Source organism: Chiloscyllium punctatum, chromosome 1, assembly GCF_047496795.1.
Source record: "Chiloscyllium punctatum isolate Juve2018m chromosome 1, sChiPun1.3, whole genome shotgun sequence".
Taxonomy (NCBI): domain Eukaryota; kingdom Metazoa; phylum Chordata; class Chondrichthyes; order Orectolobiformes; family Hemiscylliidae; genus Chiloscyllium; species Chiloscyllium punctatum.
Genome location: NC_092739.1, coordinates 66,629,561 through 66,653,904, shown reverse-complemented (window position 1 = coordinate 66,653,904; position 24,344 = coordinate 66,629,561). Strand labels below are relative to the sequence as shown.

Here is a 24,344-nt window from a genome sequence, read left to right as displayed (position 1 = left end):
CACTTCAGTGACAATGGTTAACTTTGCCTGTCACAGTTCGTCAGCTGCTGAAAGCCTTTTGTGATATTATAAATTTCAGAATTTTAATAACTGTCCATGGATTGAAAGAAACAAAGATAAACCATTACTCATGAAAAGAAGCAGCAATAACTCTATCTGGAATAAACTATTAATGGACAGGGACCAACTTATACAGGAATTGACAGCAATTAGCCATGTCTGGGAAAAGAGGATGTTGAAACTATGTGAACAAACTGTTTTGACATCTGCTTGATAACTGGCTGCTTTATGCCACAAACATAACTGATTACCCTACAGGAGAACTTAAGGAGTTAATCATAGGACATGGTGTCATCAAACAACAGTAAATACCAAATGTAACAAGGAACAAAAGGAATTTACTTCTGATAAGGCGGCAAGCTGCAGAATTGTAACATTGTGGATGAAAGAATCATCAATATCACATCATAGACATGAAGGATAAAAATCTGTATGAGAATCCAATACCAGAACAATTCAGCAGCAGAACTTCAAGGAACAACATTGCACAAGGATTGAACCCTGGACACTTCCAGAGACAGACACTGTTAGTTGGAAACTTAGCTAAATTCCACCATTAATCAAGTAATAGCCAAGTTGAGTTACGAGGCTTAACTTGCTTCAGGGGTTTTATTTCGACTGCTACATGCAATAAAGTTTAATTCATTGTTTCAGTACTTGGTTGTCTGTGAGATTTATTAAAAAGTAGCAATTAAAGGCAAGTTGTGGTGACTTACATACAACATTTTATTACTTATAAACTTGACAATTTCAATGCACTACTGACTGCCACATTTTACCCCCAAGAACTGCAGTTTCCCTAAATCACACAGCAAGTCCTAGTCACCTATCACCTTGTGCACACTGATTTACGTCACCTCCTTATCAAGTTGAAAAAAAATTCTGATCATTGATTTCAAGGTCCTCCATGGTTGCACATGTCTTTTTTAACATTATTTCAGTCTCATTTTAATAATCTTAAGACCACAATACTTAAAAGATATTGTTGCTCCTCTAAATCTGGCCTCTGAGCATCCCACATTTTAATAGCTCTATCATTAATGCCCATGTCTTTAGCTGCCAGGGCCCCATGCCCTTCCCTGCCTACACCTCTCCACTTCTTTATTTTACTGTCCTCCTTTAAGACACAACTTAAAACCTACCTAATAATTTTGATAATCTGACTTAATATCTCCTGTGGCAGTTTATTGTCACATTTTCGTTTAAAATATCCCTTTGAGGTGGCTTGGAATATTTTAAGGGTATTACACAATTGCAATTTGACATTGTACATGTATAATATGTTTACAAATACCTTTTTGACAGAAATATGACACTTTTCATTACCATTTCTTGCAGATGCCTTTAATTATATTTTAATTTTAGCTATTGATTAAAATATGAATTTCAAACAACATTGTAATAATTTCATAAGTAGGTTAATTTTCACATTAGTTAACTTTAAACTGTAGTTTATGTTCTAAAACTATTATTATGCTGTGCCAAAAGAACTGTTGATTGCAAAACTACCCAGGGATTAATATATTCCAAAATTATAACATTTAAAATAAAATGCTTCCTTCACTAAACCATGATTTATCTAATCCATAATTACGGACTATCAGTAACTATCCAGCCTAGATACATACCATAGTGTAGTTGTGTGCAACTTTATGCAGGTCAGTGCAACCCTGAGCATCTGCAAATGATCGAATTCCAAGACAGTTGGATGGATGCAGTTGTTTCATCAGGAATCCACAACATGCCTCTACAACTTGAGAGAGTTGCAATAGGCAGGCTGTGGACAATAGGCACTCAATATTGTCTTCTTTCAATTCTAGACGACCTAAAAGAAACAAATAATATAATTTCTTTGTTAGATATATGATATATTTGTGTTACTGTAACAAAATTATTTCAGCACATGCAAAATAAATTTTACAGCACTTTGTTTAGCAGTTGCCTCTTTAGTTTACTTCTTCAGAATATAAATATCTCGACATTCATGAATTCATAATTGCAGCTGAGTAAAGATATTTTTAAAAACTGTTTTTTCAGTAAACAGCCTTTTTTTGTAAACAGTATGCAGAATTAATCTGAACACATATGAAAACATCAATAAGTACGTGTAATGGTAGAAGATGGGAAGGAAGTGTCTGAAAATGTCTGAGGATATATTGTGGTATCGGTGGCAAAATGTCTATTTTTCAAAGGCACATAATACGGTTTTAACCTTAATGTAGATTGTGCATTTACTCAGCAATTGTTAATATGCTTCTTTGTATCACTTTATTCTGGACGAATAAGAACAAGGGTAGGCTATTCATCCCAAGCAGGCTGCACCAACATTCAACCAGATCATTTACCTCATCACTGTCCCTGCATTAGCCATAAATCCTTGATGTCAATATGTTCCAGATATCTATTAATTTCTGTTTTGAATATACCTAATAACTGAGCTTCCACAGCCCTCTTTAATTAAATAATTCTGAGATTCACCACTCATGACAAGCAATTTCTTCACTCAGTTTGAATGATGTCACAATTCTAGAGATACAGTCCCCTGGTTCTAGATACACAGCCAGGGAAAATATTCCTTCTGCATTCATCCTGTCATATCTGATAAGTTTCTAAGTTTCAATGAAATCATCTCATTCTTCAAAACTCTAGTCAATGTAAGTCCAGTGTCCTCAGTCTCTCTCTCAAAACAATCCTACCATCCCAGAGATTAGTGGATTTCCAAATGTATTCACCTTATAGAAAGTATATTCTCTCTCAGACAAGGAAGCAACAACTGTACACAATACTCCAGTTGGAAACTAAGACAGTATACAATTGCAGCAGGACCACTTTACAGCTGCACGCAAATCCCTTTGTAATAATGGCCTAATAAAAGAATACATCACTGGATTCAAAATTGTAACTGTTTTTCTCTCCACAGTTGCTGCCAGACCAGTTGAATTTCTACAGCATCTGCAGTTTTTTTTTGGGTTTACTTGATAGAATTTATCTTGCTGAACCTGCATGCAAGCATTTAGATGCTCATGAATAAGGGGACACAGTTCCTTTTCAACATCAGCACTTTTTAATCATCTACCTTTTAAGACGTTCAAGTTGATTTGATTTATTATTATTGTCACCTGCAGCTAGGTACAGTGAAAAGATTGTTTTGAGAGTAATACAGCAGATCATAACATACAAAGACATGAAGATCATCCAGTGATTGAACACAGTGAGGTATAAAAAGTTATGGCTGCAAAGAAGGTGTAAAAAAAGGAAAATCAATATTAGATTTGAAATTTGAGGGGTCCATTATGTTTACAAAAGGTTTATCAAATATCATTTTAACCACAGATGTTCTGTTCACTTTGCATCTTCCATTACAGCTTTTTTTCTGCTACTGACAATACTTGAACATACATTCTCTCACTCTCATTAGTTGCCCTTTTCCCATATCAGCTATCCAGTATATTCTTAGTCACTACATTCCCTCTCCTCTCAGTAATAGCTTGCTTGCTCATGCCCTGGCCCTAAATGAGTGCCTTGCACGTTCTATTCATCATTATGTTTGAATCCCTTTGTTGTCTGCCATACCTAGCTTATCATCAATCTCTTATTTTCTCTCTCCAAAGCTCATTGCTCTTCCTTAGTCTCAGTGGGAAAGAAAAATAAACCAGATTTTGAGTGTCAAGCAGCAGTGGCTCCATACAGTGACATGTTGTACAGGTACCAGAAATAGTTTTAGTTTATATAGCATTCTTAAAATATTGGTATTGCATTCAATTGCTTATATTTAACTTGTCTTACCAAAGGCATATGCTAATCTAGACACATTTTTTGCTCATGATTTTTGTTTTGGCTACTTAATGGAGTAAAATGAAACCAAAGATTATTTTTTGGCACAAGCCTTCAAACGTTTTATCTGAAAATTGATTGCTCTACAATATCCTGGGTGCTGTTTTTATTGGATACTCTTGCAGCCAACCACAATGTACGTACATTATGGAAGGAGCTGGAAGCCAATTCATTGTTGATGATTTTTGACACGATAAATTCAATCATAATCAGAGGGAACAGCTTTACTTGATACAATATCATGTTCAAGTTTTAATCCTAAATGTTAATGCTGAAGGAGCGAGCTTCAATGCTGATATGGGTTTGTAATGCATTAGGAGAAAATGAGGACTGCAGATGCTGGAGATCAGAGTTGAGAGTATGGTGCTGGAAAAGCACAACTGGTCAGGCAATATCCGAAGAGCAAGGGAATCGACGTTTCAAGCATAAGCTCTTCATCAGGAAGATGAAGAGCTTATGTTGGAAATGTCAATTCTCCTGTTCCATGAATGTTGCCTGACCAGCTGTGCTTTTCCAGCATCAACTCGATTCTGCAATGCATTGCCAACAGAAATTAGTTTTATATCCACCGATATTAATTTTAAAAATATGTCTTGGCATCCAAATTGTTGGACAACAAACATTATCTACTGGATTTTTCAAGATGTATTTGAAATAAAATTCTTCAGAAAGTACAAGGAAGCAGGTTGATGGCACTGCGTTTGTCGTTGCCATTTCTGTTTCCTAGATTGATAACAGGCAGTCAACCACATTCGCAGGGTCTGCAGTCACACATAGGATAGAAAGGGAAGGATGGTAGTTTTCCTTCCTTAAAGGAAATTTTATCATTGGATTTCAGTTGGAGAAAACATGCTACAGAACAAGCTGCTCAGCTCCTGTCTCCTCATTCTGAAATACCTTTGCTGTAAGATCAGGATGAAGTTTGGTTGTTCTTCTGGAAGAGTGGCAGAAAGAACTTATCAATATTGTATTTCTTAATCAAGCTGTTTCTGCCAAGATCCCAGAGACAACATGCAGGATTAGTGAGTTGACCATATCTGTAGGATTTAAAGACTTTGAAACATTCACTGCCTTAACATTTTGTCTGATTTTTTATTAAATATCAATTGAAGAAGAAATCTATTTTATTTACCTTTACCTGCAGAGTGTGTGTGTGTGTGTGTGTGTGTGTGTGTGTGTGTGTGTGTGTGTGTGTGTATGTATATTTTGGGCTACTTAGAGGGGGATAAGCATTTATATTTTCATATTTAGAACTGTGCGTATTGATAAATTCACAATTTTCCTTGAAAGAGTTTTATTCATACAAGTTGATAATTATATGTTTATTAAATAAATCTTGTTAATTGGTCATTTCATTCTAAGTCTATTATAGAGAAAGCATGCCATTAGCCATATTGGGACTTCGATATATTATTTTCCTTTAATGTTGAAAGCCACAGAGTAATGGAACCACAGCAACAGTACACTGCTCCCATCTCATTGTAAAATATGTTGACTGCTTGAATGGTCAAATGGAGTTTGTGAGACTGACTTTCAAGAAACTCTAAAGACTCTACAAAACTCATTTTGTTTCCTCATCTCCCATTTAAAATCAGAATGGCTATGATGGCAGTAGACCCCATCGCCAACTATCCCTCAATTTAAGAATGACATCAACTCTCTCCTGGGTTTTAATCTAACTGAACAGGCCAATTCTCAATACACATCTTTGTGCCCATTAGACGGGATGTCATAGCATGTAGTGGATTGCATGATACAGGAATTTTGTTCTTTCTCTGCCACTACTCTGCTTTATCATTAAGGCATTTGGATTCATAGCTTGATGCAGTTAATGGGCATTTTGAACAACCGATAACAGGTTCCTCCAAATTATTACTATTTATGGACCCATGCTTCAAGAAGAAATTCAGAGTACCTTTGACACATATTTATTAATCTCCTCTTAAATTTTGGACATTTGGGAGTTGCGAAAACAGGACCTGGCGTGGGACTGCTTTTCAGCCATCTGAATACAGTCTATTGAATTTGATTTTACAGGAGTTTTACCTGAAGTTGGCTTTAAGAAGGCATTGACCCTTATGTGTTTTCAAAATAACTTTGCTCTTTTGATACAATGATATTGGTGAGTAAAATTAATTGCCCAACCATAGCTACCCTTAAGGGTAAGGGTATCTGTCCACAAAACAATATAGGGCTGGGGTTGCACGGAGTCCCAAATAGTGGCAGACAGTTCCTTTCCCTGAAGGATAAGCCGTCTGCTTTAAAAGTCATATTGCGCTGTATGCCTAAAATTATGAAATCCAATGCATTTAATTTCACAACTAATTATGGTGAGGTTTAAGTTCATGACCAGTAAGTTTCTAATCTGCTATCATAAATTGTAGACTATCAGATGAAAATATAAGGAAATCCCTGATGCTAATTACATTTGCATTGACTACCTTTATTGCTGAGATTACAAAGTACCGCAGATGTAAGAGATCTAAAATACAAACAGAAAATGCTGGACAAACTCAGTAGGTGTGGCAGTATCTGTGAGGGGAGATAGAAAGTCAATGTTTTGAGTCCAAGGTGACACTTCTTTGGAACTTAAAGGCATCGGCAATATAGGTCTCAGTCAGATGTAATTATAGGCTTTCAATGTGATTTTGTTTACTAATATGCTCCTTTGGTTCTTTTTCCTAATATATTTTCACAAAAGGGAACTTCTGTTCAATTTCTTTAATACGTCTATCCAAAAGATATAAAACCATCAGTACTAAATTTGTTGTACAGAAAATTTTTAAAACTAAAAATAGTGACAGTTATTTCACCCAGAATGTGCAAACTGAGAATTCTACAAAATTATCAAACATGACACTTCAACTTTATCCAGTAGCTTGTAGTCACCTGTATATGCATATTGAACTAATGCCCACAATGCATTTGAGTCGACGCCTTCTATCTTTATCTCTTCTTGTTTAGCCTCCCTTACGTCATTTGTGAACATTGCAGCAAAGTAGTCTGAAACAGAGGATAGAACCAACCTGGGAATACAAGAAGAAAACCTATTTATAATTTCCAGCTATAGGTTTATCTATAGTGAAGCCTTCCATCTTAAATGAAGTGTCAAGCTGCAGAGCATTTATGCATTTTTCAGATATCTTTTCCTCTCATTGCCAACGGGAAAGAAAAACCGAATATTAAATGCTTTCTTTCAATATAGACATAGCACAACAGTGGCAAAATAAAATACAGAATACGAATGAGAAAATAAGAAAACAGGATTTGAGAACTTAGAAAAGAGTGATGATTACAAGGGTTGTATGTGTGTCTAGGGAACTATTACGAACACAAAGTAAAATGCTACTTTCCAAAAATGTAATTGGTTGCTTGTTGACACATTCTATAAAAATGATCAGGAAAATCATAACCTCCTTCTATTTATTATTAGTGACTTATTTCTCAAAAGGCACTTTATTAAATGTTTGCAATGGCCTTTATGATATATTTCAACAAACATCAACTGAGTGCTACAAATTCCAGAAAGATTGAAAAACACAATGCTTATATTAGTGCAAAATGTAGTGATTAGATCTAATATTGACTTTCCAACAGTGAGGATATTGATACATTTCCTATTCACCTGTGAGCTGGAATCCTCCGGTCTCCGGCTAGCAATACTACATCACATAATTGCTTGTGTCGAAGGTAGTTCTCCATCTTCTTAAAAGTCTGTTCTGCATGGTTTAGTGCCTGAAAACACTCTTCAGGAGCAGAAGGATCCATTGTATGGCACGAGGACAAGGTCTGGCTGCTGTTTGAAGTCCTGCTATGAAGAAACCAGATATTAACACTACTATAATCTTGTGACTGAAATAATAAATAATAAACAAGCTCATTTGCAGACTGTTTTACCGTGCTACACATGCACTTTTTGCATGTTTTAAACCTCAGCCAAATTACTTCTATATTCTTAATTTCCTTAACAGTGGTTAAGTGGCTCTTATTACTCATCAATAGCAACAGTGAAAAATTATTATTGTACTTCCTAAAAACAACAATTTATATAATGTCTTTAACATGATGATACATCCCAAGAGGCTTCACAGGTGCATTATTAAACATGTTGCACCAAATTGCAGAAATAAGTATCATGTCATAAGACCGAAGCTTTGGTCAAAACAGATTTTACTTAGTGTCATAAAGGAGAATGAGTTAGAAAGGAAGAGAGGCATTAGGAGGTGGTGATCTGGAGCCTAGACACCTGAAGGTATAGTCATCAACAGTGGAGCAACTATGATTAGGAATGTACAAGGAGCCAAAACTAGAGGAGCATAGATATCTCAGAAAGGTTATGGTGTCGAGCAGATTACAGATGTTTGCAGGCGGGAGGCAAGGCCCTGGATATAGAGTCGTACAGCGTGGAAACAGACCTTGTGGTCCAATTTGCCCATGCCGAGCAAGTTTCCCAAATGAGACTAGTCCCCTTTGCCTGCATTTGACTTATATCGCTCCAACCTCTTCCTATCGATGTACCTGTCCAATTAGTGAACTTGGTGAGAAAAGGCTTGTTTGAAATTGGTTAGTTAGCTCGGATTTGGAGTTTTGGATGCTCTTAAGCATACAGAGGTTAGTATGAGAGCAATCAAGAGAAAATAATTGAGTCTAAAAGTAACAAAGGCACGATGATTGGTTCCTTAGCGATAAACTGGAAGGGGGTGAAGTCAGCAAAATTATGGAGGTGCAAATAGGTGATCATAGCCTAGTACAAATGATGTTAGAAGTTCATTTCAGAATCAAATGTTAAATGTGCCAAGATTGTAAAAAGATTGGCATAATCTTAGAATCTTCCCCGAAGTTGATTGTCGGGGAATGAAGCATGGAGGGGGAAAACAGTAAACGAGGCTTCAGTCTTCCAATGTTTAATTGGAAAAGATTTTTGTTCATTTGATACTGAATGCTGGATAAGCATTTTGATAACTTATAAGTTTACTGTAAGAAACCAAATTTTCCAACACTTTAAATCTATCTGTTCAACAGAACAAGGCTAGACCAGTAAAAGTGGCTCCCTTAAAGTGAAAGGGAATAGTTTAAAAATGTTTGAGATTTAAATCAGATTGTAATTAATATAATTACAGAAGCAGTGAATAGGCAGCACAGGTGAAGGGCAAGTTCTATGATGGACACATGAGATTTGAGTAGAGGAGGTACCCCTCTTCCTCCTGACAACTGCCCATGCTCTCAAAGCTGTTCGGCTGACTGCTGTCCTTTAGCCAAAAAATTGCAGTCAAGTTGGAATAACTGCCCTTTTAAAGGGCCTCATTGGCTAAGGACAGGAAGGCTGTGGTTTTCAATGGGGGACAAGTCAGTGCGGCTGGGAGGCAATGGCTATCTTTAAATATACCATGTTGGGTATAAAAAGTCACTCAAGTATTTAATTATAAAATCCAAAATACTTTAAATTTTTTTTAAGTGGTTCTATCTCCCAGTTATATATTCACTATTTAAAGCAACAAGACAACCTACTTGTCTACATCCTTAAATGCTTCAACACTTCCACAGAGGTCATGCTAGGATCACAACACAACTTTCCTTACACAGTCCCAAATAATGCCAACACCCTAGCAATGTTGGTGCAGACAACTGAAGAATACCACATTTGCATGACACTGGCAGATAGATACAGGTGTGATTGGAGATGCTTCTTTGGTGCCCAACTAGAAACTGGACACTGTCTGTTTTCACTAAACTGTGTCACTGACCCAGAATTTTATTTTCACATGCTGGATCGCCATCCAGAGCCAGGAGGAGGAATTGCCAGTTGACAAGATCATTTCAGCCATCAGTACAGACAACTGTTCACTGCCTCTAAAGCTCATGGCAGGCCCCAAAAGTTGTGCCTATTTGGAGACACAGGCCAGTTTTCTAATAGGAAATAGTTCCATCACAAGTGATGAGTACACAAACATAGAAATTAGAAGCAGGAATAGGCTGCTCAGCAGATCTAGCCTCCTGAGACATTCATTCAATAAACATCATGGCTGATCTGATTACTCCCATTTTCACATACACATTTCAGTATGTGACAATAAAGCTAATACATTCATTCAATTCATTCATTCCCGCACACCTCGATAACATTTCAACCCCTTGCCTATCAAGATTCTATCTACCTCTCCCTCAAAAATGCTCAAAGACACTGCTTCCAACACCTTTTGAAGAAAGTTCCAAAGACTCATGATACTCAGAAAACCTTCTCCACATCTCTGTAACGATGATCCCTAATTCTAGGGTCTCTCACCAAAGAAGAAAAATCCTTTCCCGTTCCAACTGGTCAAGAACTCCCAGGATCTTACGTATTTCAATCAAGTCACATCTTACTTTACTGAACTCCAGTAGATAAATATCTAGTCTGTCCAAACTTTCCCCAATAAATAATCCATGTGTTCCAAATATTGGTCTGGTACATCTTTTCTGCTTCCACCACACTTACATCCTTCTCTTTGTGCACCTTCTTGGCAGCCATAACATTGTATTCTGCTATACTGCTTTAATGCACTTTATATGGTATGATCTGCCTGTACTGCACGCAAAACAAAACTTTTCACTGCACTAAAGTTTGTGAGACAATAATAACTCAAATTAAAAATAAAGGTGACTGATACTGTAGACAGCATTCCAGATCTGGAGTCACCAATGTACTGTATAACTGAAGTATAACCTCCCTTCGTTTGATTCAAAGCCCCTCACAACAAACAACAGTACTCTATTAACTTTCCTAATTACATGCTTTATTCTGCATACTAACCTTTTGCAATTTGTGCACAAGAATCCCAAATCCCTCTACGTCAGAGCAATTTCTCGTCATTTAAATAATATGCTTTATTTATTCTTCATGCCAAAATGAAGAACTTAACATGTTCCCACATTATATTCCATACATACTTATATTTGCCAGATTCTTGTCATTCATTTAAGCTATCTACATTTTTTGTTGTTTGCTTACATGCTCTTTATAAGTTATTTTTCCTGACTATCTCAGCATCAACAGCAAATTTCACAACCATACCTTTGGTTGGTTCATCCAAATAGTTTAAACAAATAGCAAAAATCCCAGCATTGATCTTTGTGGCATATCACTCATTACATTTTTAAAAATTCACTCGTGGGATTTGGGCATCTCTGGCTTTGCCATCCTTAAATTGTCCACCAGTTATGACTGATCTCGGCCTCCTGTTTATGGTGCTATCAAATTTTGTGGCCAAGATTTGTCCAAACATCACAATGTATTAATTTTAAACCTCTCGCCCTTTATTTTGTTTCTTTTTGGTAGTTTCTATCGGTTAACCTCTCCAACTAATACTGAAGTCAGTTACTAAGATGTGCATAAGAATGAACGAAAAATGACCAAGTTTCCCTCCATCTCTATAGGCAAGTATATATGCTATATTCTGCACGAAATTGAAAAATGACTGACAGAGTTGCGAATCATGGAACACTACGTATAGCCTAGTGAAACACTGGCATTTCAACAACCTGACAAAATAAGAGAATTGTGAAGTGCACAAAGATATAGATATGGAATAGATCAATGAAATCCTACAAAAAAGTTAATGAATTCATTGATCAACAAGAGACAATTATTTGGAAATAATGGCAATAGTGTGGACAAGGGTGGTTACCTTGTAGGAAACAAAGCAAAGTTCAAAATATCTGTTACTTATTCAACCATGCTTTTACTTAAGTTGATTGACACATGTTGTGCAATCTTTCCAATACTTATGTTATCCAAAGCATTTTGCATTTTAGGTATTTTAAATAAACACCTACCTAAACAAAAACCATTTTGTACAAACACAGAAAAGAAGATCCTGTTCGTAAGAAGCATTGCTACTGGTCAAACTGCATACAAAAGTGACACACATTAGCACTAGAAATACATATTTTTGATCTGGGAAATCTTTTAATATCTAACTAGTACAGGATAGATGTTCTTTGCCTGAATACCATTTATCTAACTGGATCCCTAAGGTACAGCTGCTTGCAGAGCTTTAAGGCACAAACTCATAAGTTATTGGGAAAGACTGCGTGGTGGGAATTGGCAGCATACTCTGGTACAATGCCAAAAGTTTTCTGGAGATACAAGGCTCAGTAGTAGATTTGTCTCCTTGCTTTTCCAAAACCTTATTCACATCTTCCTGGCCAAGCGGTTTATTAGCATTTATATTCCTTTAATCATGTCCGACTTCCCTTCTGGTGCAGTGGCAGGTGTCTTATCGGCTTTCAAGAGCTTCTGATTCTGTTTTGGTAGTGGAGGTTGTAGCAGTAGCCCACCTTATATAATTAATATGTTGTTAGGTTGGGTCATTTGGGGATGGGTGGCAACTGAAAGCCCCGTTCTGATCTTGCTCCGATGGCAAAATCTGTCCGCAAAATTTCACTTCAAAGAGTAAAATTTTAAGGCTAAAGATGATTTAAAATTGACTGCTGCTTCTAAATTGTAGTGAGGACTGAGGCAACTTCAACTGAAGATAATTCCTCAACTCATACACAATACCCTTATTTTTAATTAGTTTTTTTAAAAAAAGGTGTTGATCAAAATTACAATAAAATTGACAAGATGAAAAATATTAAAAGTTAAAGTTATATATTTCCAGTCAATATTCACTAGCCCTGAACCTTGACCCTAACTTAAAACAATGCATTTACTTATATAGTATCCTCGAAATGTCCCACAGTGACCAACAGTCATGACAAAAATCCATGTTCCATTTAGGACAAGGTTAGCAACAGAATCATAAAGATAGTTGAAGCACTCAAAATCTAGATTTGCTCTTTCCCCCATGAATAATTAAGATCATGTGCTTGAAGAAAATTGACCAATTTTGTCTATTTTACAAAGTGTTACATTTTAAGGGGCTTGGTAAAGCTTTTTTTGCTTAAAAGGCAATTGAACATGATGACTAGCTAAGCATTTTGGTAGGTTATTGGGGGGTGGCACAATGGTTCACACTGCTGTCTCACATCGCCAAGGACCCAGGCTCGATTCCAACTTCAGGCAACTGTCTATGTGAAGTTTGCACATTCTCCCCATGTCTGGTTTTCCTCCGGGCGCTCTGGTTTCCTCCAAAGATGTGCAGGTTAGGTGAATTGGCCCTGCTAAATTGCCCATAGTATTCAGGAATGTGTAGTTTAGGTGCATTAGTCAAGAGTAAATGTAGAGTAATAGACTAGGGGAATGGGTCTGGGTGGGTTATTCTTCGGAGGGTTGGTGGACTTGTTGGGCCAAGTGGTCTGTTTCCACTCTGTAGGGATTCTATGAACTTCTATGAATTATGTTTTTTCTAAGAAAAAAAACAGCATCTCCCAAAAACACAATCTTAAATTCGCATTGGAGGTCAAGATTAATTTTTTTCCCCTCTCAAAAGGCTCTTTAGACCCTCTCAAGGGCCACATTTTGGTTTTTGAAGCGACCTTTTCTTTTTAACTAACTCATTTACCATGTGATGCAGTCATGCAGTGACAATATCTCTTGTATTTGTATTGGTATGTGGGATATTTGGACTCTCAAATAAGAATGAGAATAATTCATCAAAATCCCCAATTATCCATCAACTGTCCATTAAAAACTTAAAGTTATAACACACAAGGAAAGCATTCAATTCCTAGACACCACATAATTTAAACTGGCACAAAACAGCATATATAAATTAATATTTTAGTAATATGTATAGGAGAAAACTAGCCTCTGGCTAAATGAGCAGCTCCTCACCATCTCATTCCATTCTAATTTTGGGGGTGACTTCTCTTTGACTGGAAGCTCCCGAGAGCAAAATTTTCCCAGATGATTTAGGGACTTCTTAGGACATATTCACCTGCTGTCCCCATGTATTTTAGACTGCCTATTTGCACCGGTATGGAATTACTATAGTTGCACGTTTCCCTACAGTCTTGACACATTTCGCTGACTGCCCACAACACTGCACTAATAAACACAACACAAAAACCACCACTGACAAAATAACACTTTTGTTCGAGAGAGTTTTGGAGCATAACTAGACTTGCAAAAATCAAGTATGCTACAAACTAAAAATAGTATTTACATTTTTAATCAAAAGGCTTAAAATCAGGAATTACATCATGGGGAAATTAGATTTGGAAAATAGCAATGCAGACCTTAATTATGAATTCATCAACTTTAATAAATTGATATGTCATATGCCCTAATGGATCAGAAAATCAGTATAAATCGGTGTCTGAAACATAACTGAAGAAAACTGGTTTTGTGCCAATAACTACTTATCACTTAAAACTACAATTGATTTTACAGTGCCAATTATTTAACTATTGTAAATATTTCTTCTATAAACATATTTGTATATAGTTATCTTTAAATTTTGTGCTATTATGAGCTGTTTGATATCATGTGCGTCTTTGGATCTGCAAATATTTATGATTTTCAGAAACAAAGGCTACACTGAAACATAAAAAATGAAATAGGTTTTGTAGTACTATACTATTGAGGACAATATCTGGACCAGCATATCTGATTTTTAACATTTTACTAAATATACTATTCCAACCACAGATTATTATGAAATAATAATGAAAATGCAAAACTTATTCAAAAGGTATTGCAGTAATTACTGAAGAGAAAAACCTTTGTTTTACATCTGAAGCCTTGCCCATGTAAACAATTCTAAAAGTAACAGCATTGATAAAGTTGTTCATACAGCGGATCAATGCAATATTTAGATCAATCGTTTTGGAAAATATGTATTTCAAAAACAGCAATCTGTTCTTTATAAGGCAATGCATAGGCAAAGCAATGATGAAAATTATGTTTGGTACCTTTTCTCTCTAAAATAATGTGTTCCTTTAAAGAAACAGATTTAAAAAATATGTTTTAATTGTCTCAAAAATCTATTGCACAGTCTAATGAATGACTAATAGAAACTGATTGAAGAGCTGAAATATCACACTACAGTGGTTACCAAGTTAGTGCATCAAGCCACCTGCATAATTTATGCATGTTAATTCAACAAATCAGATATTCTTTTAAAAGTACACAACACATTTTTATTCAAAATCTATACACACTATGTGTAATATTATTAACATTATGCACAGTATATCAACAAGCCTCAAACAACAGATAAAGAACAAGTTTTAAAAAGAGAAATATATCTATTAAAAAGTATAATTTCCTATACAATTTCACAATTTAGGGGAAATGGTGCTGCAGTGGTAATGTCACTGGACTAGTAATCTAGAGGCTCAAGCCATTGCTCTGGGGATTCAAATCCCAGCACAATAGCCATTGTAATTTGAATTCAATTATTAAATTTAGAATTGAAAGCTAGTCTCAGAAATGGAGACCATGATATGAGCAAGTATGATAAAAATCCACTGGATTCATTAAATGCGTTTTTATGGGAGGAAATCAGCTGTCCTTACCTAGTCTAGCCTACATGGGACTCCAAACCCACAGCAATGTGGTTGATCCTGAACTGCCCTCTGAAATGGCCCAACAAGTCACTCAGTCATGACAATCAGGGATTGGAAATAAATGCCCACATCACTTGGGGAAAAAAAAAATCGAAGCAGCACAACACATATGGCTATTATACATCATTTCAAGGTAACTTTGGGAAAGCTGCTGTTATTTTTCTTTATAAAATTAGAGCCAAAGAATTTTTTAAAAGATTCTTGCTGTAAGACAGGGGAAAATATAGTATTAAGAAGGTAAATAAAATTGAACTTGTGTTCATTTACATCTATTTCTTGAAAAATGTTTATTTCATTTAGATAAAAATTGTATGACATTTCCCAACTCTGCACTATATTGTAGTCATGCATTGTTCTCTGTACAATAGTTAACACCTGACACACAGAATGGGGTGCGAATATGCTATAGTAAAAAGATCACTTTTTTTGCTGCACTGTAGTCTCAGTTTAAAAAAGAAACTATTTACTGTCATACATATAATTTACAGCCAATTATTATTCATGTACCAGACAACTGTTCAAATATTTAACTGAATTTTTATTTGCAAGCTATAAAAGATTATATTTAACACAGTACATTCATAAGGTTATGTACATAATAAAATACCATAAAAACAAAGGCAGATGAAAATGTTCAGTATAAGCTCAGCTTTTATATTGGTACATGGCAAACACAACACTAGTATTAAAAAAGGATATTTTATAGGTTTCCAGAACAATGGGATGAAAACGATAAAACACATTTTTAGCATTACTGGCACTTGTTTCGTTTAAATTTTGATTCCTAACCTGCAGGAACTGCTGTCTGTTTCATTCTCTTCTTCACTCCCTTCATCCTCAGCTTCATGTTTCTTGTGCCAATGTATGCCCTCACAACTGTCAGTAGTAAACTCAAAGACATGAAGATCTGGAGCACTGGGAGTATGCCAAGGTGGTGAATTTTGAATTTCCTGTTGGCTAGGTCTCTGGTGGTTAATGGAAGCCAATGGTAAAGGCAAGCGCCCAGGGTCTAAGAATTTCCTTCCAATATTTGATGTGCCTTGCTCTTTGTTCCAAAAATCTCCCCGACGACTGTCACTGGATGTAGTAGGCTGGGATGCAGGGTGACCAAACCACCGCCAACGAATGCGTAAAATTTGCTTCACATCAAATTCTTTGCGAGAAACAGACATTCTCTGTTCACCTAAACAATTGTCAAGGCAACAGAGCAGCTCTGCTGTACCGTAAGACAGCAGCAGTATATACCACAGCTCTCTCTAAACAGATATGCTTTCCAGCTTCCTGCTTCTGGCTGACTGAAACAAGATTGCTTTCACATGGAAATAAAGTCTTCTTAAAGCTCCACCAGAATATCAACTAATGACAATGATGATGAGGATAATGTGAAGAGGAGGCAGGGACAAACCTCTGTCTTCAATCAAATGTAACTCTTAATCAACCTGTACTACGACAATCAATTGCACTTCAAGTCGCCTTCATCTCTATAACCCGACCAGCTGCTTTCAAGAACAGTGACAGCATTCATTAAACCCTTTTTGAAAGCTGAACACCACCACTCCCCTTCCTCTGAACCACAAATGAATGCAAGAGCAACTTGTATGTAGCAACCTATCACAATCATTTCCAATCACACTCCCATCTCTGTTATATTAACACTTTGATTATGCTCCTTGCCACCTTACTTTACTGCAACATACACAATAAAACTAATGTCAGGTTTTTGTGCATCTTTCAAAATTAAGTAATCAAATTTTTTGCATTTTGAAGTATAATAAAAATTTGTTTAATATTGTAGAAGTGAAAACGTTATAAGGTAAACAAGCTGTACAGGGTGAAACAAAATGTTAGAATTGCGTGTGGAAAGTGCTTCAGTTTTTGGAAGCCCTACACAGAGTCATAGAGATGTACAGCACAGAAACAGACCCTTGATCCAACTCGAACAGATATCCTAAATTAATTTGGCCCATGTCCCTCTAAATCCTTCCTACTCATATCCATCCAGATGCATTTTAAATGTTGTAATTGTACCAGCCTCCACCCAGTTTCTCCGACAGCTCATTCCATATACGCACCACCCTCTGCGTGAAAAGATTGCCTCATGTCCTTTTTCAATGTTTCCCCTCTCACCTTAAAACTACACCCTCTGCTTTTGGATTCCCCTATCCCGGGGAAAAGACCTTGGCTATCCTCCGCAACCTTGATCAAATAGGCCAGTGGGTCAAGGAGGGACAGTTGGAGTTTAATCTAGATAAATGTGAGGTACTACATTTTGCTAGGGCAAATCAGGGCGGGACTTATACTCTTGGTGGTAAGGTCCTGGGGAGTATTGCCGAACAAAGAGAACTTGAAATGCAGGTTCACAGTTCCTTGAAAGTGGAGTCACAGGTAGACAGGGTAGTGAAGGAGGCGTTTGGTACGCTTGCCTTTATTGGTTGCAGCATTGAGTGTAGGGGTTGGGGGGTCATGTTGCAGCTGTACAGGATATCGGTAAGGCTACCTTTGGAATACTGTATTCAATTCTGGTCTCCCTGCTGTCGGAAAGTGTTGTTAAACTTGAAAGGGCTCAAAAAAGATTTACAAGAAATGCTGCCAGGGTTGGAGGGTTTGAGCTATAGGGAAATGTTGAATAGGCTGGGTTATTTTCCCTATAGTGTCGTAAGCTAAGGTGTGACCTTATAAAGTTTAGATTAAAAAACAAATCACAACATTATGGGCTGGATTTTCTGAGGAGTGGCACATTGCCACTCTGGCCCTCACTTTCATGAAAGAAGGGAGCTCTACATTCAGAAGAGGATATTCTGGTCATAGCTCCTTCAGAGATGTGGCGACACATTTCCATTCCAACAGTTCTCTTGTAGTACAGAATAGTTGGGGAAGACAAACCATGCCCTCTTTTCACAGCAGTCAGTTGCCATATTTTCTACTGAATGGGGTCAAGTGCAGTGGTGGGGTAAGGAAGGTGGTGGGGGGGGGGGGGGGGGGGGGGAGGAAGATTTTGGGTGAGGGGTAAATTGTTCAGGTCCTGGGGGGTGTTCCAGGTCAAAGTCTGGGGGAATATAGTTGGAGTGGGGAGTTCGAGAGCTTAGTATGAGGTCTATTGAAAGCTATTTTGATCAGTTTCAACCCACTTCCAAAACCATTGCAGGTACTACTGATTTATTTGATATATTTTGACTGCCACTGATATCAATGCTTCTGCTTCTTCATAATCCTGGCTGAAAAAGTTAAGCATTTATCCCCTCTAGGGTGTTGAATAACTATTAAAACAGCTAGCACAATAATCAGAAATTACAACATAGCTGGAGGCTATTCAGTCCATCACACCTCTGCAATATTGTTTTTTTTAAGCTGAAGCTATCAATTTAATACCTTTACTGAGCCCTTCTAATTTTAATTTACTCTCCTCCCTAACAAATAACTGTTCAATTTGATAAATTGAATAGTACATACTTCAGTTACCACATGTAGTAAAATAATTCTGAAATCTAAATTCGATGGCTTCTGGAAAAGTACATGGAGATTTCAATCCACAATTAACACAGGCCTGATGATATCAATACTGGCAGCATGCTGACTTGTGTTACATGTTCAACAACCTGAGAATCAAGCCAACCCCAAAAGGTTCTGTTGATTGCACTGTTTACATGCCTCAGCATGGAGTTAATACTATAAATTCCTAGCACCATTCAAAGTCAGCCTGTCCCTCTAAAAGGGGAAGTGCATTAAAGTTGCGGCAGTGTGGGTAATCATGGAGGAAATTATTCATTTTTGGGAAACACTGAAGAATGACATAACCTGAGAGATAGTGGGTTTCAAGATTTTTGGAGTGTTTACTGGAGGCCTTGTGAAAGTGGTGGAAGCAGGGGTGGGACAGGATGCCTTAAATACATGAATGTAGGATTGCTCGCTGAATTGGAAGGCTCTTTTTCTGATGTTTCATCACCATACTAGGTAACATCTTCAGTAAGCCACCAAATGAAGCACTGGTGGTGTATCCCACTTTCTATTTATATATTTGGGTTTCCTTGGGTTGATGATGTAATTTCCTGTGGTGACATCATTTCCTATGGTGGTCATTTCCTGTTTTTTTCTCAGGGGGTGGTTAAAAAGAACAGGAAATGACACCACCACAGGAAATGACGTCACGAACCCAAGGAAACCCTAACATATAAATAGAAAGTCAGCTACACCACCAGTGCTCCATTCGGAGGCTCACTGAAGATGTTACCTAGTATGGTGACAAAACGTCTGAAAACGAACCTTGCAGCTCAGCGAGCATGCCTACATTCAGAACCTCAACCTGAGCTACAAATCTTCTCAAAACTCGCCTTCCATACATGTTCAAAAGATGATGAGAGACATGGCAATCAAGACCAAGAACCAATATGAAATGCCATAAAATATGCAATTATCTCAAGGACAGTGAATTTTTTTCAAATGTAATGTCCCATGAGCTACACCACTAGTCTCCGATAAATACTAAAATTACTACATACCCAACACTCATGTACCAACTCTATCACTCGGATCTTTTCCTTGAATGCTCCAATCAACCAAAGTTTAGCACTGCTGTAAGTCTCATCATCTACATCTCACAACCTCTATGCATTGTCAACTGTTCAACCTTAACTGTCAAATTAGCCAAAGAAATGACACATCATTCAAATATACACTTAAATCTCTCTTGAAGGACACCAGGAGGCAGTAACACTTAACTGGAGAGTCAGACACAGCTAAACACTCCAAATCTCTCAATATAGACTGTACTGGTCATTCTTGGTACATTTATGACTGAAGCTGTGGTCAGTGGTGGGGCCAAAGCATTGAAAACGAAAGTATCCATATATACTTAATTCTCTCTCTCACACCTCACCCTCATCGCACATTGATATCTAATGTATAGACTACAGATAGTGCAAGTATGATCTCTTAATTTTCCCTTCCGCCTTGTTCCAAAGACTTACTCATGCTTTCCTCCTTTCAGATCTTAAACATGTATATCTTGATCAGGTACTAGTGAAACAGTATTGAAGAAAATGCAGCATCAACTTCACACACAGTTACAAGGTCAGACACTGATACTGCATGTAATTTCAATGTGGGATCTGTGGTGAGACTCTGGCATAAAAGTGGCCTGAAGCCTGGAAAACATATTACAAGTTCAGCATACCAAAGTGAGAGACCACAAGTTTTTGCTATCAAGCACTGAGATCAGCACATACTAGGACCAATGGTGAAATGAAGACTCACAACAAAATATTCTTGTCCTCTTATGGAATACAGGTATCACTAATGAGTTCAGCATTTGAGGACATGGTACCTCTTGTGCATTCACGGTGTTACAAGGAAGCATGGTCCAGGATTTTGATCCACAGCAGTGATGGAACAGTGAGATGGATCCAAATCAAGATGGTGCGTTGCTTGGTTGGGAACTGGAAGATAGTTATGTTCCCATGTATCTGTTGCCCATAACTTTCTAGATGGTATGGGTTGCATGTTTAAAAATTGGTATCGGAGGAGGCTTGTCGATACTACGTACTGCTGCCACTGTATGTCAGTGTTGGAGGGATTGACCTTGGGAGGCAATGTATTGGGTGTCCATTAGGTAAGTCTGCTTATGGTTATACAATAACTGGATATTCAGAGAGCAGAATTCCTTTAAGGTTCCAGCAAGAAAGAGTTGACGTGCAGCGCTCAGAAAGTGGTGCACAGACAATCAATGATATCTTGCATCACAGGGAACCATGCAATCCTCACAAAACCACATGCTCACTTAAGCAACTCTTCTCTGGCAAGAGAAAGAATGAAAACGAGTTTTGGAGAAGATTTGTAGCTCAGGTTGAGGTTCTGGATGTAGGTTTGCTCGCTGAGCTGGAAAGTTCATTTTTAGATGTTTTGTCACCATACTAGGTAACATCTTGAGTGAGCCTCCAAACGAAACACTGCTGATGACTCTTGCTTTCTATTTATAAAACCCAAAGAAACCCAAACATATAAATAGAAAGCAGGAATCGTCAGCAGTGCTTCATCCGAAGGCTCACTCAAGATGTTACCTAATATGGTGATGAAACGTCTGAAAATGAACCTTCCAGCTCAGCGAGCAAACCTCCATCCAAAAGAATGAAAAAATTACTTTCAAATGAACAGAGAACCTTGCTTATGCATCAATTGTTAACAAGCTGAATTCATCCAAATATCTCCAGCTCCAACCTGAAAAGAATCTGATGCACTAACATAGTTATGTTACAGCCACTAGCAACGGGGTCTTAGCCACACTTTGAGGATGCACTTGTGATTGTATCAGCTAACATCCCTACTGGAGTGAAAAAGTCTTGTGCATAATTCTTTGCTGAGATTTGCTTCATGACTACTATGGGTGGTTATGGTCTCCTACTGAGAGACTTGCTCCCTCACCTCCTCCCTCTTCCCACAATTTGATTAGCGCTATGTAACCTCTGTTCATTCCCCAAGACATATTGTATTCTAAGACAAACATATTCCTGTGCATCCATGTCAGGAGCAACAGACATGGGCAGAGGTCTTGAAATTACAAAGGTTCTTCAGCACCTACCAAACTGCTCCTTGCACACTTATATAACATGAGACATATATTGAAAACGCTGAACAATTTCTGCGTCAAAACAAAAGCCAACAATAAAAAATAAAATGCAAAATGATAATCCCTTTAAATTGAACTGATGAGGCATTTCAGTGATTCTGAAAAACAGAAAAATTCATAGGAAGTCTCTCAAAACAGTACACCTACTACAGTATGATTCAGAACTCTGATAACTTGGGCATTCTTCAATGACTAAATACCTGAAAAGTAACAAGAATCAAAACAACTAAAAAGGCATCAATTACCACAGAAATATGCCTAGATGTTTCTCAAACCAGTCTTTAGCCAATATAGAAACATTACATATGATCAGGTAGCTTTTGAACATCTGTTTCATCTTAATTTCTCAATGATATTCTGATTTTTCCAATATCTAACTCAACATTTCTAAAGGTAGAGGACTTCCATCATGATTCTGTATGAATAATTTAAAGATTTCTGGATGGTCTGGTTAAATTCCACATGCTCCTGAACTCCTATCAAGAGCAGACATAAATAAGCTAGAAAATGAAGTTCCAAAATGTGACACAGATGACCTCATTTTCTGCCTTCTCACCATTCTTATGGTGGATACTCACTGAGTGGTGACTAATGCCACACCAATATGGCACCTTGCACAATGTGCCCATAAATGTGTGCCTGCTGCAATTGATATTTTGAAATTCTAAACACAATTGTAATCCCATCTCCTCCAAACAATAGGTGCAATGAATCTCAATATTTCATGTTTCATATCCTTAGGGCCCTTGCTGGAACAGTCATTTTAACGTTTTTCCTAATGGTATATCCAAGTCAATGAGCTTGAAATTCCTGAACATCTTATCTATACTATGGTAGGATGTTACACAGGTCAGTGTTTCAAGTTCCAAATTTGGGATCTGGAAGGAACAGAAGTGCTTCAGTGCCCACAATCAAGTAAGACGACACATACCTCATATTGTAGAAACTTTAGTCGGTTTTGGGAATTTGTTTAAATTTGAGATGTAGGATTCTCTGATAAGACTCGCAATTATTCCCCATTCCTAACTGATATTAGTGGAGTGGCTATGCCACTTCAGGCAACAGGTTGGAGTAGGCCATGTTGCTCTTGGTCTGAAGCCATAATTAGGCCATAGAACATAACAGTACAGTACAGGCCCTTCGGCCCTTGATGTTGCGCCGACCTGTCATACCAATCTGAAGTCCATTTAACCTACACTATTCCATGTACGTCCATATGCATGTCCAATGACGACTTAAATGTACTTAAAGTTGACGAATCTACTACCGTTGCAGGCAAAGCATTCCATACCCTTACTACTCTGAGTAAAGAAACTACCTCTGGCATCTGTCCTATATCTATCACCCCTCAATTTAAAGCTATGCCCCCTCATGCTCGCTGTCACCATACTTGGAAAAAGGCTCTCCCTGTCCACCCTATCTAACCCTCTGATTATCTTATATGTCTCTATTAAGTCACATCTCAACCTTCTTCTCTCTAACGAAAGCAGCCTCAAGTCCCTCAGCCTTTCCTCATAAGACCTTCCCTCCATACCAGGCAACACTCTAGTAAATCTCCTTTGCACCCTTTCCAAAGCTTCCACATCCTTCTTATAATGCGGTGACCAGAACTGTACACAACACTCCAAGTGCGGCCACACCAGAATTTTGTACAGCTGTAGCATAACCTCATGGTTCTGGAACTCGATCCCTCTATTAATAAAAGCTAAAAACACTGTATGCCTTCTTAACAACACTGTCAACTGCGTGGCAACTTTCAAGGATCTGTGCACCTGGACACCAAGATCTCTCTGCTCATCTACACGACCAAGAATCTTACCATTAGCCCAGTACTTTGCATTCCGATTACTCCGACCAAAGTGAATCACCTCACACTTGTCCGCATTAAACTCCATTCGCCACTCTCAGCCCAGCTCTGCAGCTTATCTATGTCTCTCTATAACCTACAACATCCTTTGTCATTATCCACATCTTCACTGACCTTAGTGTCGTCTGCAAATTTAATAACCCACCCTTCTACACCCCCATCCAGGTAGTTTGTAAAAATAACAAACAGCAGTGGACCCACCACCGACCCTTGTGGTACACCACTGGTAACTGGACTCCAGGATGAACATTTCCCATCAACCACCACCCTCTGGCTTCTTTCAGCAAGCCAATTCCTGAACCAAACTGCTATATCTCCCGCAATCCCATTCCTCCGCATTTTGTACAATAGCCTACTGTGGGAAACCTTATCGAACGCCTTGCTGAAATCAATATACACCACATCAACCGGTTTACTTTCGTCTACTTGTTTGGTCACCTTCTCAAAGAACTCAATAAGGTTTGTGAGGCACGA

The 24,344-nt window shown here is 37.6% G+C and overlaps 1 protein-coding gene across 8 annotated transcripts in view; it reads right to left on the bottom strand.

The window, feature by feature from the left end:
* Positions 1 to 24,344, bottom strand: part of LOC140474277 (kelch-like protein 5) — a 150,093-nt gene that overhangs the window by 86,843 nt on the left and 38,906 nt on the right. For 3 of the 8 annotated variants that reach the window (XM_072567700.1, XM_072567713.1, XM_072567720.1), the window contains exons 3-5: positions 7,520 to 7,705; positions 6,784 to 6,920; positions 1,689 to 1,885 (exon numbers count right to left, since the gene is read on the bottom strand). In XM_072567700.1, coding sequence (XP_072423801.1) covers positions 1,689 to 1,885; positions 6,784 to 6,920; positions 7,520 to 7,662 — 477 coding nt within the window. In that variant the 5' untranslated portion in view covers positions 7,663 to 7,705. Of the gene's footprint in view, positions 1 to 1,688; positions 1,886 to 6,783; positions 6,921 to 7,519; positions 7,706 to 16,173; positions 16,704 to 24,344 lie in introns of those variants that run through there. The other 5 variants (XM_072567728.1, XM_072567735.1, XM_072567742.1 and 2 more) reach the window with 3 other exon arrangements.